Source organism: Triturus cristatus, chromosome 10, assembly GCF_964204655.1.
Source record: "Triturus cristatus chromosome 10, aTriCri1.1, whole genome shotgun sequence".
Classification (NCBI taxonomy): Eukaryota; Metazoa; Chordata; class Amphibia; order Caudata; family Salamandridae; genus Triturus; species Triturus cristatus.
The window spans coordinates 379,087,290-379,104,754 of record NC_140593.1 but is presented as its reverse complement, the minus strand read 5'-3'; the positions used below and the strand labels follow the sequence as shown (position 1 = coordinate 379,104,754).

At 48.6% G+C, this 17,465-nt stretch overlaps 1 protein-coding gene across 12 annotated transcripts in view; it reads left to right on the top strand.

Annotated features, from left to right (window-relative positions):
- Positions 1–17,465, top strand: part of TAX1BP1 (Tax1 binding protein 1) — a 712,600-nt gene that overhangs the window by 598,970 nt on the left and 96,165 nt on the right. For 6 of the 12 annotated variants that reach the window (XM_085631618.1, XM_085631614.1, XM_085631609.1 and 3 more), the window contains 2 exons: positions 7,438–7,479; positions 8,069–8,217. In XM_085631618.1, coding sequence (XP_085487744.1) covers positions 7,438–7,479; positions 8,069–8,217 — 191 coding nt within the window. The remainder of the gene's footprint in view (positions 1–7,437; positions 7,480–8,068; positions 8,218–17,465) is intronic. The other 6 variants (XM_085631620.1, XM_085631616.1, XM_085631611.1 and 3 more) reach the window with 1 other exon arrangement.

The following is a 17,465-nucleotide window of genomic DNA, read 5'->3' as shown; positions in this document are numbered from 1 at the left end:
CCCCGCGTTTCTGACCACTCATCCTACGCCTGAGAGCCTGGTCATCCAGGCCTCGATGTCGCAGATTGCTTTTCCCACGGCTCCGCCGGATAAGGACTCTAAGAAGCTGGAACAGTTCGGAAAGCGGTTGTTCTCTTCGGCCAGCTTGGGGTTGCGGTCGATGAACACCGCCTGCTTATTAGGCAGCTATTCCCACGCGGTGTGGGATACGGGTGCTCAGGTGTTGCCTCAGTGTCCTGAGGAGGTCCATGCTGTGCTGTCCCAAGCAGTTGCTGAGGTTAAGGATGCGAATAAGTTCGCCATTTGGTGGTGGTTTGGACACCGCTGACTCTCTGGGCAGGGCGATTTCTACGACTGTGGCGCTTCGTCGCCACGCCTGGCTGAGATCCACCGGGTTCTCGCCTGATGTTCAGAGCTCGCTCATGGACATGCCCTTTGATGGCTCTCGCCTGTTTGGTGATAAGGCCGACAGTGCACTGGAGCATTTTAAGGACTCCCGTGCCACGTCCAAGTCCTTGGGTCTTTCTGCAAAAAGCCCGGCCACTCCTGGGTTTCGTTCCTTTCGTGGCCAAGGCAGAGGCGCCCAGGCCGGTTCCTTCAGCAAGCCTGTGCAGAACCAGCCTCAGCGCGGACTCTGCTTCCCCAGGGGTGGGTCTGGGAATCAGCGTGGGGGTCAGTCCACCTCCGCCCCCGCTGCTTCTACCTCCAAACCTTCCTATTCCGAGCTTTGTGGAGCAGCCCACGCCGGTGGGTGGCAGGATCCGCCATCACCTCCCCCACTTGCGCGATATCACATCAGACAAGTGGGTGTTACAGCTCATCCGCAGAGGTTACTCTCTTCCCTTTCAGTCCTCCCCTCAAGCCATGCCACCTCGGTGCCACCGCATTTCGGGAGATCACTTGGTACTTCTCCAGCAGGAAGTCACGGCCCTCTTGGCCAAGGGTGCCATCGAGTGCGTTCCTGGGCCGGAAGTAGGGAGTGGTTGTTATTCCCACTACTTTCTGGTCCCCAAGAAGGACAAAGGGGGCCTGCGCCCCATCTTAGACCTCCGGAACGTCAATCACTTCCTCCGGAAGGAGAAGTTCAAAGTGCTGACTCTGGCTCAGGTCCTGGCTGCTCTCAACCCTGGAGACTGGATGGTAGCGTTGGACTTGCAGGATGCATATTTTCACATCCCCGTCCTGCCGGCCCACCGGCGTTACTTGCGGTTCACGGTAGGCCAGGAGCATTTTCAGTTTGCTGTGCTCCCCTTTGGCCTTACCAGCGCCCCTCGGGTGTTCACGAAGGTGATGGCGGTGGTCGCAGCTCACCTGCTCAGGTCAGGGGTGTCAGTCTTCCCTTACCTCGACGACTGGTTGCTCTAGGCGGGCTCACCCCAGGCAGTCGTCAACCACCTTCAGACTACGGCTGACTTCCTGCATTTGCTGGGGTTCTCCATCAACGTGCCAAAGTCGCACCTGAGTTCCTCTCAGAAGCTCCCCTTCATCGGAGCGGTTCTGGATTCGACGCGGTTTCCGGTTTATCCTCCTGAGGAGCGAGTCCGGGATATTCATGCTATGATTCCGATCTTTCTGCCTCTGTCCCGGGTTTGTCATGATGACCCTCTGGCTCCTGGGCCTGATGGCCTCCTGCATCCTGCTAGTGCAACATGCCAGATGGCATATGCGGGCTCTGCAGTGGGACCTGAAGTTCCAGTGGGCGCAGCATCAGGGATACCTGTCCGATCATGTCCAGATCTCGGAGGGCACTGCACGACAATTGCAGTGGTGGCTCACGAATCGCGTTTGGGTCAATGGCCGATCTCTCTCCCTTCCCCAACCGGAACACACAGTGGTGACTGATGCGTCCCTCCTGGGATGGGGAGGCCACTTGGGAAAGGCGGAGAAAAGAGGACTCTGGTCTCCGGCGGAGTCCCGGCTCCATATCAACCTTTTGGAGCTTCGGGCGATCCGATTTGCACTGAAGGCATTCCTTCCCTCTGTCCGGGGCATTGTAGTGCAGGTGTTCACAGGCAACACCACCGCCATGTGGTATTGCAACAAACAGGGTGGGGTGGGGTCCTGGACCCTATGTCAGGAGGCTCTGTGCCTCTGGACATGGCTGGAAAATCATGGCATTACCTTGGTGGTTCAACACCTGGTGGGTTCTCTGAACGCCAGAGCGGATGAACTCAGCTCCCAGTGCTTGATTGATCACGAATGGCGTCTGAACTCTGACGTGGCGCAAGGTCTCTTTCCGCAGTGGGGAGAACCTTGGTTAGATCTATTCCCCACCGAAGAGAACGCGCAATGTCATCAGTTCTGCGCGTTGGAATTTCCAAGGTGGCACTCGCTAGGCGACGCTTTTCGTCGCAAGTGGAGTTGCGGTTTGTAGTGCGCCTTTCCGCCTATACCACTTCTGCCCAGAGTGCTGAAGAAGATTCGGCGCAACCGGGCCCAAGTCATCCTTGTGGCTCCGGATTGGGCACGAAGGTACTGGTATCCTGAGCTACTCAGCATGGCGATCGATCCCCCCGATCCGACTGCCTCTACGGGAGGATCTTCTGTCGCAGCAGCAGGGGACGGTCCTCCACCCGAACCTGTCCTCCACCCGAACCTGTCCAGCCTCCACGTCCATGCGTGGAGATTGAGCGGCTACAGTTGACAGCTTTTGATCTTCCTCCCGAAGTCTGTTATATCATTCTGGAAGCCAGGCGTCCCTCCACTACAACTGTATACGCCTGCAGATGGAACAAGTTTGTGGCATGGTGCACAGCTAAGGCTGTTGATCCCCTTTCTGCTCCTCTTTCCGAAGGCCTTCTGTTCCTTCTTTCTTTGGCCCAGCAGGGCTCTGTTCGGGCACTGTCAGAGGTTATCTTTCGGACATCTTCGCCTTTTTACGGCTTCCAGATCAGCCTTCTCTTTTTAAGTCCCCGGTTGTTAACCGTTTCCTAAAAGGCATTACGCACACGTTTCCTCCCGTGCCGTTCATAATGCCTCGATGGGACTGAAATCTTGTCTTGACATATCTGATGTGCGCTCCCTTCAAGCCCCTTCATACCTGTCCTTTGCGTCTTCTCACTCTGAAGACGGCTTTCCTGGTAGCTATCACCTCTGCCAGAAGAGTGAGTGAGCTCCAGGCTCTTTCTTCTAAACTTCCTTTCCTTTCTGTTCATCCTGACAAGGTGGTTTTAAGGACCCGTCCTTCTTTCTTGCCAAAGGTTGTCACGCCCTTCCACATCGGGCAGACCATCACTTTGCCTACCTTCTTTCTGCCTTCGCATCCTTCCAAAGAGGAAGAGAGGCTCCACCGTCTTGACCCAAAACGTGCGCTCTCGTTCTACCTGAAGCGCACACAACAGTTCCGGGTGGATGACCAGCTCTTTGTTGGCTATGTGGGCGGCAAAAGAGGTCGGCTGTGCACAAACAGACCATTTCTCGTGGGTCATTCTCTAGCTCAAGGCATGTTACTCGTTGGCTAAGAAGGATCCTGCTGTGGGGCTGCATGCCCATTCTACCAGGGCAACGGCAGCCACTACTGCCTTGGGACGCGGCGTCCCCTTGCAGAACATTTGTCAGGCAGCTACGTGGGCCTCGAAGCACACGTTTACCAAGCATTACTGCCTTAACAGTCCGGTCCGGAGAGGTAAGGAATCTATCACTTACTTGTCTCTTTCAGATGCACAAGTTATTACTTGTGCAACGATATATCTGTAAGTGACATTAGTTAGTGATCTCCAACTTGATGTGTGACGTGCAACAAGGGTTTTATGTATAGGATATGGATAAAATAACCATAGATTTCTCATTGCCCTCCCAACTCCCTGTTCTGTGGAGTTGCTTTTTTTTACCATCTAAAAAGTCTTCAAATTGGAGGCCTACATACTACTACCTCTGATTGTTTTTGTGCTCCCCGTCCTATAGCAGGGAAAGAATCAAGCAAGAAACTACTGTCAAGGTGCTGCAATGACACCAATAAGCATCTCTACTCTATCGCTTCTGCTGCAGACTGAGGCCACCGCTGAGCTGCACAGCGCCACCTAGCGGTGTGTGGTAACTGCTGTGAAAATTTCTGGATCCGCCCTCCTGCCTGGGGAGCTTTTTAGGTCTCGCCTAGCGACACAGCGCATGCACTGCTTGCCATGGCGAGACCTATTGTCGTTGGTTTGGTGAGCAAAGGAGGACAGGAGTTGTGCACGCACGCGAGCAGAGGACAGGAGTTGTGCGCGCGAGCAGAGGACAGGAGTTGTGCACGCGTGCGCAATGTTAATAGCTGATAGCGGTGGCTGCTGTCTCAGGGCTCTGGAGCAGTGTCCTCCCATCGCGGCTTGGCTGTTGCAGTCGTGAGGAGAGACTGCCTGTTGGCTCGAGCCGTGCTGCTGACATGACGTGCTGGCTCGTCACTGCAGAGCAACACGTGTATTGTGGGCAAAACTCCTCAATGTGGCACACCGACGCTGGCTCCAAACTTTTAAACCCCATAATGGTAGGCTCAGATTGACTATTCTTTTAGGAGTACTCTAGTGCGACACAAAGCAGAACAAACACCAAAGTCGAGCAATTTTCAAACAAAAGAGAGGTTTTGCGATGGTTTGGAGGGGGAAAAAAGCAGAAATACGCTCCGGGATCGAGGAGCGTGACCGCCAACTTGAGGGTAATCGCAGGTCAGCGGTATAGTTGTTAGACCCCTGACACTACTAGTGGAGGCACAGACGCGTCCGCGTAGCGGGCGCGCCGAAGGCGTGCCAAAGGCAAGCCCCTCTGCGTCTGTCCGGGCCGTCGCTAGTCGCCAGAACCCCTGCCCATTTCCCGGCTGATCCTCTCATATTCGCGTGCTCTTGAAGTTGGAGATTAACTGCCCCTCTTCACCATGGGCTCCCCTGGACCTAAGTGCCGCTTTTGACACTGTCTCCCATGAGATGCTTCTAAAGCGCTTACAGGATATTGGACTTGGGGGGTTTGGCTCTGACCTGGTGTCGGTCCTTCTTGGAGGGTAGATCTTTCCAGGTCCTGGTGCCTCCTTTTCTGTCGCAGGAGTTTGCCTTGAAACAGGGGGTGCCTCAGGGCTCAATACTGAGCCCCCTACTGTTCAATATTTATAAGCAACCCCTTGCGTTGGTGGCTAAAAGAAGAGGGATGTCATTGGTGTCGTATGGTGACGATACCCAATTGGTGATCGCCTTCTCTAAGAGAAGTAGTGTCAACCTGGGAAAGTTTAAGGAGGACCTGCTAGAGGTTGCGGACTGGATGGCTCCAAACTGCTTGCAGTTGAATGCCAGTAAGTCGGAGGTTCTGCTGTTCGGGAAGGACCGGGATATGTGGTCCGAGCAGTGTTGGCCGGATAGTCTTAAACCGGCTCCCTTGCCCAAAGAGGAAGTAAAGAACTTGGGTGTGTGGATCGATAGTGGTCTCACCTTCGATACACAATCGAAAGCTGTGGCAGGGACCTGCTTTGGGCATCTGCAAGGCTTGAAACCTCTTCTGGGTTTCTTTCCTCCCAAAGTGCATCAAACCATTATCCAGGAGACAATTTTATCTAGACTGGATTATGGTAATTCTCTTTATCTTGGGGCCAATAAGTCCAGCATTAGGCACCTGTAGAGAATTCAGAACGCTGCCACACGTATTTTGGTGGCACTTACGAAATCTTGCTTTGTTTCCCATGTTTTGCCTAAACTATATTGGTTGCCTGTTGAAAAGCGAATCCAGTTCAAAACACTTTGTGTGTCGCACAGGATTCTGACTCACCAGGCACCTCTGGGGTTGTCCAACCTGCTACAGTTCTATGTGCCGCGGCGCACTCTAAGGTCTGCTGACCAAGCCTTGGTTAGCATCCCCGTGTCTTGAGAGCTAGGCCGCTCTTTCTACAGTCTTGCAGCGAAACTCTGGAATTCGCTTCCTGTCTCGATCAGAGGGATCCAGAACCACTTTGCTTTTCGCAAAACCATAAAGACCTGGCTTTTCCCGGTCAAACTAAGATTCTTTCCTCCTTGGTCACTCTCACTGTCTTTGTAGGCGCTGGGTCGCCCCGTCGCTGGGGCAGCCATGCGCAATACAAATCCGACAAATAAATAAATAATTTGAAGCAAAATGACTGGCTCTGTATTGCATAGCAGCAAGCCCCCTCTTAATGTAATACAGCGGGGACATATCAGGGCGGGAACAGCGTTTACATGCAGAGGCAGATCTACTAACCTAGCACAACGTGGCTTTGCGTGAAATCCTAGCAACAATAAAAAGCAGTTGCATGAAATGGCAAAAGAAAAATCCTGTGCTTTTTCTACATGTAATATGTGTAATTTATGAAAAATGACAAATATCGTGCGATTAACCCATAGGTGATTGCTTGCCAATACAAATTTGTACTGGAGGGTGTCTCTTAAATATAAATCTCATCTCATGGTGCTGTAGAAAGATGACTTATCTGCATGAGCGCTGTAGGTGGCATCAGCAATTTTTTTTAACTTTTCGCACAGGGCAGTACTGCAAATGTTCATGCGTTGCTTGCTGTGCTGCGTGAATTATGGTAAATCTGCATTGAAGCTTTCTTAAACTAACCTTTGGTCACAAGACTGCGAATGTTTCGGTTATACAAATCTGAAACCAGGGGTATAGACAAAACAGACTTCGTTGACCAATGATTTTGACCTAAAAAACAAGCATTTGCAATGCAAAAGGTCTCGCATATACGCAAGTTTGAGCTATTGGCATTGTAAATGACAATTCCTTTGAATTATGTTTGGTTTTTAAAACACAAATAAAAAAAGGCATTGCCATTTACAATGCCATAACTTAAACTCGTGTGAATGCGAGACCTATTGCATGGCAAATGCTTGTTAAAAAGGTAAGGAATTTGTGGTTAGAGTTACCACCAGAAAGAACATTACCAAAGGTAAGCAACCTGTTCTTTAGTTTTATTTATGTATTTACCTACTAAAATGTGGAATTGGGGTTCAAGTGCATACAAGCTATGAATGCTTTCAAGAATAATTTTGAGACTGTTCTGTTTTAAAAAACTTAAATATTGGGTAGGTGTTAACCTGGCCTGCAACTTCTTTCTCGGGACACTGTTCATGGTTGCTGAGGTCTTGAATGGTGATATGCTTGTATTATTGCTTGATAAAATATTTGTTAATGAAATGTTTAAATCTAAAGCTGTGCAGTTAATGAGCGTGTATATTTTTTAACAGAAACAGAATATTTCCAAATTTAAATGAAACCTATTCCTTTCACTTCATTAGAATTTTAACACCATTTCCTAACATTGCTATTCGTTGTTTTTATCATGAAATGTTATGGTTTCTGTGCCTCTGTCTTATTGTTAAATAAGTACTACACCTATCGATGCTCCGAGAACATACATTTCACTTAAAAAAACTGTTGGTGTGGTCCTATTCCAAACAGTTTTTGGGGATGCCCGTAGTGATACAAATTTTACATATTTCTTCTTTCCATTAGGTTTCCAGCCCCATATTGAGATCATGAATATTAAGCACACAGGTATTTTTGTCATGTAATATGTTTTATGCATCAGCAGTCTCTCAATATCCACAAATTCTGTACGAGTAATATTTCTATAGCGACACAAGCTAACTAAAGTGTCACTCCCACACCACCTAAATTTTAGAACGTGTGGATTTTGAAATGAGGAATATGGCAAGTCTTAATAGCACAGGGTATTATCTTGTAGAAATCTCATTGTCTTTCGTCCCTAGTGGTAGGGCTGGGGTACACATTTAAGATGGTACAAACTAGTTTGTATACAAGAACATTAGGTAAGAATGATTTATTTTTCACTGCTAGGTCTTCAAGTTCTACCCTGCTACAGCACTCCTGACACATAAGCATCTGCTAGGTCAGCACAAAGGGCTACTATGGAAACAGATAAACCACGTAACTAAACCATTGTTTCTAAGTGCAGAACAGAACTACCCATGAGTAGATATTGGTTCATGGTGCCTCTGATGTCATTATTTTAGATTTGTACACTGACTTGCCTCATCTGGGCTAGAAAAGATGTTCAGAATTAAGTAACTCAACTGCTGCCGCATGGAGCATCTAAACTCGCCCTGTTTGCTTTTTCATCTAGATGGAGCAGATGGGGCATTTTACCCTGATGAGATTCAAAGGCCACCAGCAGGAACAAACGCATGGGGCTTGGAAGACAATGTAGTCTGCAGTCAGCCAGCCCGCAATCTCAGCAGACCTGATGGTTTGGAAGACCCTGAAGAGAGCCATGTAATCTGCATGTCCTTCATTTTACTTTACTTTCTGCACGCAGCATGTTTTAATCAGTTGTGTAGCTCTGGCCAAGTTTCTAGGTTGATGCCTACCAAACAGCACAGCTGTCTGTTTACAACAACATATTTAAGACATACGGAAAACTTGCCTTGGAATGCATGCCGTCCGTTACTTACCATTGTCTTTGCATTTAATAACTCATATTTGCTAGCATTCTGTTTGATGGCTTTGTTTTTTAGGCCGTCCAGTATATCTTTGTCTGTCCCGTGGAGCATAGCCTCTTAACCCCGTCTCTGACTGGCTGCTTGTTTTCTTACACGAATGCTAGCTTTTCAGTGTGGCACTACTTGAGGGTAATTGTATTTTGAGCTATCTACCTTGCATACTAGTTCACGGAGTAGCTGTTGCAGCTCTGTGGGTTGTAACAAGTGTACTATATTTCTCTGAAAATATTTCCTACATCCTATGTGTGTTGCTACACTTTTGGCTACAAGGATGATTTAATATCCATCCCACCACTCATGGCAAGGCACTTAAAGTTTCTGTCCACCGTACATACTCATCTCGGTTGTGTTCAAGCAGTTCTCTTTTCCTTGGAGAATTATCTTTCTGCATGACTGATTATACTTATGTCTGGCACTGCTGGTTCATCAATCAGACATGCTTGTGACCATGCTGGAGTTCAGAACGTGAATGAGCAGTAAAGAGCCCTTTAAATTTTGTTTTTATCTTGGCATATTTGCTGTGCGATGAAAGACAGAGGTCAAGTGCTAGGCGATAACTTATGACTAATTGCTTGTTATTCTTTTAAAAGGGAGGTTGTTGTTCCCTTTTGTGTCTCTGACTGCAAAACGAGAGAATTTTGTAAAGTGAGCTACGCAACATTTTTGATGGGGATCAGGTGGTGTGAAAGGAAAGGCTGCAGAATGTAATTTTTTTCTAGAACAAAATGTAAATACCTGTAAACGAATTGTACAGATATTTCGGAATATATTAGCAGTTATGAAAGCATCCATTTTTTAATAGGATCAAAACAAATAAATACGCTTGGTGATGCGGAAATGAAATATTAGCTATAACCTGATTTCCACCCATTCTCATTGTGTGCGCCGCATAGTTTTATTGGTAAAATTTTGACCGTGTAAATTTAGTGGCTATTTCCGTGTAAAGTGTGTTTCCTGTAAATGACAGTGTGCTACCTCACTTTCTCTTGTAATATATTTGCAACAGTGTGGGCAAAATGTACCCCCAGCTATATACTACATACTTTCCACTCTCCTACTGAAAATATTTACTACACTTGTTCTTTGTATGAGAAATGGATTCTTCACAATCCCTATGACTTCAGTGATGTAACATAATGGCAACACCCTTTTTTTTTTTTTTTTTTTTTTTAAAAAAACCTTTATTATTTGCAGTTGCTTCATCTTACAATGTACAGTCACCGTCCAGGAGGCGAATCAGTTAAACAAAGCTCACGTTTCCTGATGGTGGGACACAGCCATTCAGCCGGCAACCCGGAGGTCCGGCGGCGTTGTGCAGGTTAACATGTGTACAGGAATGAGATGCGTACATTGTTAAAACAACAGATACATGTTTTTTTTTTCCTTTTTCCGGTGTAGTTTTGTGGTGTTCCTGATGTGTGCGACAGAGGATGGCGCTGTGGTCCAGCCCACTCCGCGGCTATGTCGGTGGCTACCTAGGCCCTGACCTGGAGTCTTACAGGACATCGCTATTACCCCAAAATGTAAAGGCCTCCGGGCTGCCTAGCGTCAGCGTCGTGCTCATAGTGTAGGCTGAAGCGCGACAAGGATGCTGTGGTATAGCTCACTGCGACATATATGACTACGTGTAGGCCCGGCGAGTCTAGTGTGCAGCTTCGTAGCCCATGGTTATGAGTGTGCTACGCGGTGCGCGTCCGTCCCTCCAGCGCCGCGCCTCCCAAGCCGCCAAGTGTCGGCGTACACCCGGCATGGCACATAGTGCGCCTAGGGCAAGAGTTTGCCGCGCTCTCCGGGCGTATCCGCCCCAGGTAGGGAGTGCGTGTCTACGTCGCTTTGTCATCTGTAAGCGGGGGCGCGCTAGGGAGGGCAGCTCCCCGGGGGTGCCGCGCGACGCATCCATCGTTTGTTATCTGTGGTGAAATGAGGATTCGATCCGGGAACTTAACCTATATATAAACTATTCCCCATGTATGTGTGGCAATAGGGGGTGTCAAGGTTAGGGTCGTAAACTCAGGTGGGGTCAAGGGGAAGGGGAGAGGAGGGAGGAGGAGATCATTTTGCGATAGAGCAGGGGGGCCATCATCCGCCAAGCGGAGCACAGTGGGACCGCGCAGTGTGTACGGGGAGCCGCAGGCCGGGGGGGGGGGGGGGGGGGAAAGAGGGCCGTCGAGAGGGCAATAGTCCCAGAGCTGCCGCCATCCCGCTAGTAGGGAAGTGATAAGCCCCAGAGATTCATGTTATCCCTCGGTCCTGGCAGGTCCTCTGAAACGCTGCGAGGAGGTTATCCTAAAGCTGGGCGATGGGGAACTTCCGGAGCCCTGCAGTCTCCTCACGATAATGGCAACACCCTGACTCTGAAAATCATTCCAGCACCTCCGATGCAAGACCATTACAAAATATAATTTGCACATGAGCCATTGCTGGTCCACTTCTTTTCAACAATCCTGTTTCTACGCGGGTCTTGAAGAAGCAGTGTACTGTAATTTGAATCTGATTTTCTCATCTATCTGATGCACACTTCTCCTTTTTTACTTCAGTATTAAGTGTTAACTCGCAGTTGCTGAAAAAGACTAGTCTTCATTATTAAGCATATATACAAGTTACTGTATTAACATCGGTAATTCCCATCTCAACAAAACATAACATATGTTAATTGAACCACATGAAAACAATGCAGTGGCACATTCAAAGGACTTTTCACAAATACATACACAGTGCTATTATAAAAAGCAATAAAGGTAGTGTTTTCACAGACATTACAAAGAACAATTAGAAGAATCACCCAATATGCTCCTTTCACGAGCAACGCTAAAAGTGCAAGTCTTGACAAAGGAGTGTCCTTGTCAAAGAGTTTTTTAAAGCACGTGCTACCTTAACTGGGCCTGTGCCTAAGCATTCTTTTTTTTTTTTTTTTTTTTTTTTTTTTTTTTTTGAAAACCTTTATTGACAGTTCAATCACGAACAGGTATGGGCCTACAACCCCCCGGGGCCGGCCGCTAAGCAATCAGAGCAAAAACAGGCAAATGTAAACACAGGCAGCACTTCGGGGAGGAGAATCGTAATGCTAATAGTGTGAACAGCGTAGGTAGGGCACCAGGAGAAAAAGGTTTTCATTTTATGATAAAACAAGGCAGAAGGATCAGGTGCCAGACAATTTTCAAACAGCAATTACAGTTATGCAGGGTAATAGACAGAAACGATTTACAGCAATCTGTTAGGTCAATGGCGCAAACACAAGAACGTCAGGATGGGGAAGAATATCGTAAGCAGTGGCGCCTGCAGTCCCCCGCCAGAACTCCCGGAAAGCACCCCGGAATTTGTGGTACACATGAAGCGGCAGCGAGTCATAGCAAAGGAAGTGTATCACGCTGATCCCAGAAAAAGAAAAACAGAAAGAAATAGAGAAGAAAAAGGAGGCCATGGAAAAGGAGAAAAAAGACTAAAGAATCCCCTCCCCCAACCCCCCACCCTGCACCTCTGCAGATGAGTACGGCCCCCCCCCCAGCAGTGTGCCTGTCGCCCTGGAACCAGACCCGAAATATAGGAGAATAGGGAAAAAGAAGTAGGAAAAGAACCCCACCAGACGGGGGGGTAGAGAGGGTATTAATAAACTGGAGGAGGGCCTTCAAAACATACCCCCGGCTTCTCCCTCCCGCACGGCAAGTTTCCCCCAAGGTGAACAATAAACAGCACAAAATCGATCTTCTCAAAGAAAGATGGGGAGCATTATGCACCTATTATGCTGTTAGCTACGCCAGGAGAGCACGCAACCCCTAAGCCCGCCCGTCCACTAGATGACCACCCCTGAAGGATCAGCCTTATCCCTGACCACTCTTTGGAATTCTGCCCATGCCTACCCCTCGACCCAGCACCATATCCGATGTTCCGAGGTAGAGGATTGTCCAAAGACGTCCGAGAAGCGACGCATACAGGTGGGATGGAAGTCTCTGAGCATCAACACAGTCCGCAGCGTGGAGAAACAGGCTTCCCAGTGCTGCCCCAGGATATGCACTGCACTCAAGGTCCAGGAAGGCAGAAGCAGCCAAAGCAGACAATAGTTGCTGGAATTGTCCTTGGGTCGCAGGAGGGCACGTACGGGACGAGGCTACCACATCCCACTCAGGGCCAGCGCCTCCGGGACAGATCAGGCCCTCAACTGGACGAACACACTGTAGCATACTGGCCGGAGTGTCCAGCTGTGCACTAACCTCAGGGGTGGCCGCCAAAGTTTCCTCCTGTGCGCAGTGTGAGTAGTCCCTGTGTACGTGCGGACAGGCGGGTCGCCATTGCTCCAACGCCGACGCCACACCGTCGAGCTTACTCCCCAAGACCCCGACACCATGCATCAAGGAGGAGTGAAGAGCACCAAGGGCCTCGAGGAGGTCGCCGTACCCCAGCACAGCTCTCTGGGATCGCGCCGCCACACTCCCAAAAGTCGCACTTTCACAAACCCTCTGCGACCCAGCGGACAGGATGGTAGGCTTCATCGCAACAAGATGGCTGCCAAGTATGCCCGACCCTCACCGGGGCCGGGACCCCGGGACAAGCGTCTCGATGTCCACGTCGCCGGCGACCTGGTTCCGGGGGCAGGCAAAGATTATCCGTTGCGTGGTCACGGGCAACAGTCGTCCCCACCACGGACCGGCTCCCGTAGAAATCCGGGGGCGGCCCGCAATGATCCGGGCAGGATACGGGCGACGGCCGGGCAGCTCACTATCAAAGGCAGGGTCAGCCACCGGAGGATCTGAGAGCTGCACCCCCGGGCCTGCACCCGGTCCGTTACGCTTGACAATAGAAACGACCACGACGAAATGTAGGCCGAGTTTGGCACCGCTCCGGTGGACCGACTCCACCCAGTCACAACAGACCGCTGTTGTTGACCTGCCACCCGGCCACGGCGTCCACTCGAGGTCCCGGCCCCGGGGCCGCACAGGCCGCAAAGTTCAGATGCTCATTTCTCCGGCGGTACCGCAGCCAGAAACCTCGGAGTCACTCAGTCGGGGGCCACTCTCCTTCAGAAACACGACCGCGTAGCACAGGGTGAGGATCTCGTGCAGGATATCCGTGCGGGATGCGGAGGTTCACGGAGCCGGGAGTCTACGCTGCCGTCCCGGTCGCCATCTTGGCTCCTCCCGCCTAAGCATTCTTAATATAAACAGATAAAAGACTAAAGGAATAAGGAGATTGTGAGGACTAAGATTATGTTACATTTCAATTCAGTAATCAAGTTATTTCCTTTGCACACTTGACTTACTAAAGGTAGCAATTGCAAGCAGAGAAGGCTTACCCCAGGGTGGGGTGGTCGGATAGCAGCTAAGATACGGCATGACACAGTATTGTCAAATCTTTTTCTAGGCACATAGTTTAGTCGGCAGCATGGGATGAAACCCTTAAAATAAATCTAGAAAACTGTACATGCTTCGCTCCAACTACGTCCACCGTACATCCACCTCTCCCTGACCCCCACTCTGTTGGCATCAGTGCGGCTTCGGTACACCACAGACCATATTCTTTGGCCCCCGGTAAATTATGAATGACCATGGTGTACAGCAGTGGTTCTGCTTTTGAATTCTGTTCCATTTAATTATTACTGGAATCTGAGGATCCCCACTTAATCATTATTTCATTCAGAGGACCCCCACTGAGTCATTAATTGATTCAGAGGACTCCCACTGAGTCATTAATGGAAGCTGTGGACCGCGCCTCAAGCAATTTTAATGATTTGAATCTCAAAACAATACACAAATATTCCATTTAAATTCCAAACAAATATAAAAAAAAAAAATTACTGGAAGGCTGGAGTTTTTCTAAATTCAAATGAAGTCACCTATCGTCCATATTATATTCTGTTTGATTCACTTGCACTGCTCCCACCAATGACGCTGAGGATACTAACTAAATTTTTCGGCTCTAATTTTAAATTCTTTCAAATTTACAGAACGTTTAAAAAATTTCAATTTTGCTTGTCTTTTTATCTACACTTTATTAATCTGTTGATATTATTTAATTTTTGGAAGCAACCGCGGGCCCCCTGAGTAAGTGTTGCGGACTCCCAGGGGTCCCTTGACCACAGGTTAAGAGCCCCTGGTGTACAGTATCACTAACCATTGGCAAAGTTCATAGGTCCCAAAGGTGAAAACTGTTAGCTTTGCCAATGATTGTTGTAATCTGCTTTTAAAATTCTGAAGTATTGCTTGAAAACAGGGAACTTATTCTATTTGCATGCAATTTATTGTCTATCCTTTTTGCTATGTAAATTTCTCACTGAAGCCAACCCATAATCATGTAAGGAGAGCAAACTATATTTAAGAAAAGTTTAATAACGTAGTAATATGAAACGTATTTCTATTTAGCGATATCTTCCAGCCCAGCATACATCTCTTGACATTGGCAGGAAATGTTGTTATAGCAGTTACTGTCTATGTATTAAAAGTTTCACGGATGACACAATTCATCAAAATTGTAACATTTTTTGTATTTTCAAAAACAAAGCCTTAATGGGGAATTTAGTTTTTTAAAGTACAACTAAGATCGCTCATCATGATAGTTGTCTCCCATGATATGGGGTCATTTTGCCGTTTTCACTGACCCTTACCAACGGGTTTAACCTGTCAGTAAAGGGTAATGAAAACTGGTCATTTGACCACACGCTCTAAATCGGGTGGACAGCCGACGCCAAACCTCTGATGGCCATTACTCTGTTGGCCATTGGAGGAGTATATCACTGACTGCAAACCAGTCAAGCAGACCTTCAGTTTGGTGCAGAGAGTACTTTATCGATGTTGCGGCGGAGTACTCTCTTTGCAAAACTGTAAATCAGCCCTGAAGTGTTCTTGGTATCCCATGATCATCTTAAGCAGTAACATTCTGTGGCAGATCTGCAAAGGGTTAGACAAATCCTATGTACATTTCTGAAGAAAACTGTGATATTTTTAGGTCTGTCGTTAGCCAAGACCTTTTGATTTTACTAAAATTATGTGTATAATGTACTTAAAAGGACTTTCAGCCACCTCTCATTCACATTTTGATTACACCAACTATAGCAGACCACATGAGGCAATGGGTTAATCTACTTCAGCTACTCGTTAACTTCACTTTGAGTGACTACATTTTGCACTCCCACAATGAGCACATCTGTACATAGTTCCCTTCAGTGCCCATGTTTTTGTTTTTATTTAATAATTACTTTAGTGTTGCCTTTGTGTTTAGAGCCTAAGGTGAAAGCAGGATGCTTTATACCAGATGATAGCAAAGGCCACATTTTTTAAAAACTGTTATTATTTTCAAGAAAAACATACGGTCACATCAATACAGTTACATATTAGTGAGGTCAGCGGTAGTGTATAAATGCAGCAGTGGTGCAAAGTAATACACAATAGCCTGTAAACGACAATTCATTAGTAACCCCATAAGTAGGATCCGCACTTCCAATAGGGCGATGGCATAGCAGTTGTATACGTGCCTTGTGCTTGCAAGTCTGAGAGCGAAACTAGGAAAAAAAACAGAAGCACTAGAGGGGGGTGTACGTTGGGACCAGGCATGCGAGGTTGAGGATTAGCGTTGGTGGGGTGACGAAGGCTGGGCTTTGGCGTGAGATGTCACTAGGGTCCCAGGCACCAGGCAGGGGACGGTAGGGAATGCATCCTACTTGGGCACGATGGTGGAGGATTTGCCATGTGCCAGTTATGTGCAATGTGGGACTCTTATGACATCAGAGGCAAGGTCGGGATGACAGTGGCTGGGGCCTTCCGATGGAGGGGCAAGGACTCTATGGTATGCCGAGGGGGGGGTGTGTCGGAAGAGGGACGCATGGGTGGGGCAAGCTGGTAAAAGTGGTCAAGTAGGGTGTCACAGGCATCAGCAATTGGAATTTTGCTTAATCAATGAGCTTCCTTAGTGCAGGGCATCACCCTCAGCCCTCCCTCACTTGCACACCGCCTGTGCCATGCCTCTGGCGCCCTCCAGTGCATAGTCAAGGTTCTTTTCGCCAAGCTGGCCTAGTGGGCATGCACCCTATGTCATTTCCAGCAGTTCAAAATGTTCAATGCACTGGCATCCTGTGTGGAAATATCAGGACGCTCCGTGACATCGTGAAGAGTCACGTGTATGAAAAGCCAATATGAGAAGAGGGAGGCACAGGACCAGGGCATGTGTGTACAGATTGGCTGATGCTGATTGGCATTGGGAGCAGCACAGACATGCATGAGAGAAATAGCAGTTAAGTTGGTCAAGTGCAAGGTAGGCCCAATGGAGGATGGAAAACTGCATGTTTTTAAACTGTGCGTTCTGGGAGACTATCTGGACGAATTCCTGGGCCTGCCCCCCCTCCCTGTCGTGTAGCACCCTTCCAATGTCATCCTCCCACTTGCGTAGTGCAATGAGTGAAGTCGGAGCATGTTCCCTGATCACCTTGTATATCCAGGTGATGAGGTGCCTTCAGGCTCCCATTTGGAGCAATGCCTGTAGAAACGCATGTTTGGGGGGGGGGGGGGCTCATCGGCCACTGTATACCAAAGAGTTTGGCATGTGTTGCGGAGTTGTCCATATGTAAGAAATTGGCCTGGGGGCACACTGTACTTTGCGAAGAGTTGATTAAAGGCGAGCAGTCGCCCATCTGCAAAAAGGTCTCCTATCGTGTCTAAGGAGCTCTGGTACCATTGTCATAGGTCTAGCATAGTGTATGTCCCAGGGGGCGCGTAATGCCTTGTAGTGGAAGCAGTGGGGCGTACAGCATGATGGGACTCATGAGGAATTGTTCCCTGGCCATACAGAGTTGGGCTAACTTTGTTTGTATGGACCATGGGGATGAGGGTAACTGTCTTGGGAACAAAAAAGCCTTAACTGCGGTTGTGAGAGTGTGCATCCCCTGACCTGTTTCGCCTAGGTTCAGTCCCGCCAGCCAGTGAGACAGCCACTACGGTTGAGCTACCAGGACGTAAGCATTGTAGGAGAGAGCACCTAGCCTGCCCATGCTAGTCGGTAGCTGCAATTTCACCAGTGCCATGCGGTGACGCTTGTGAC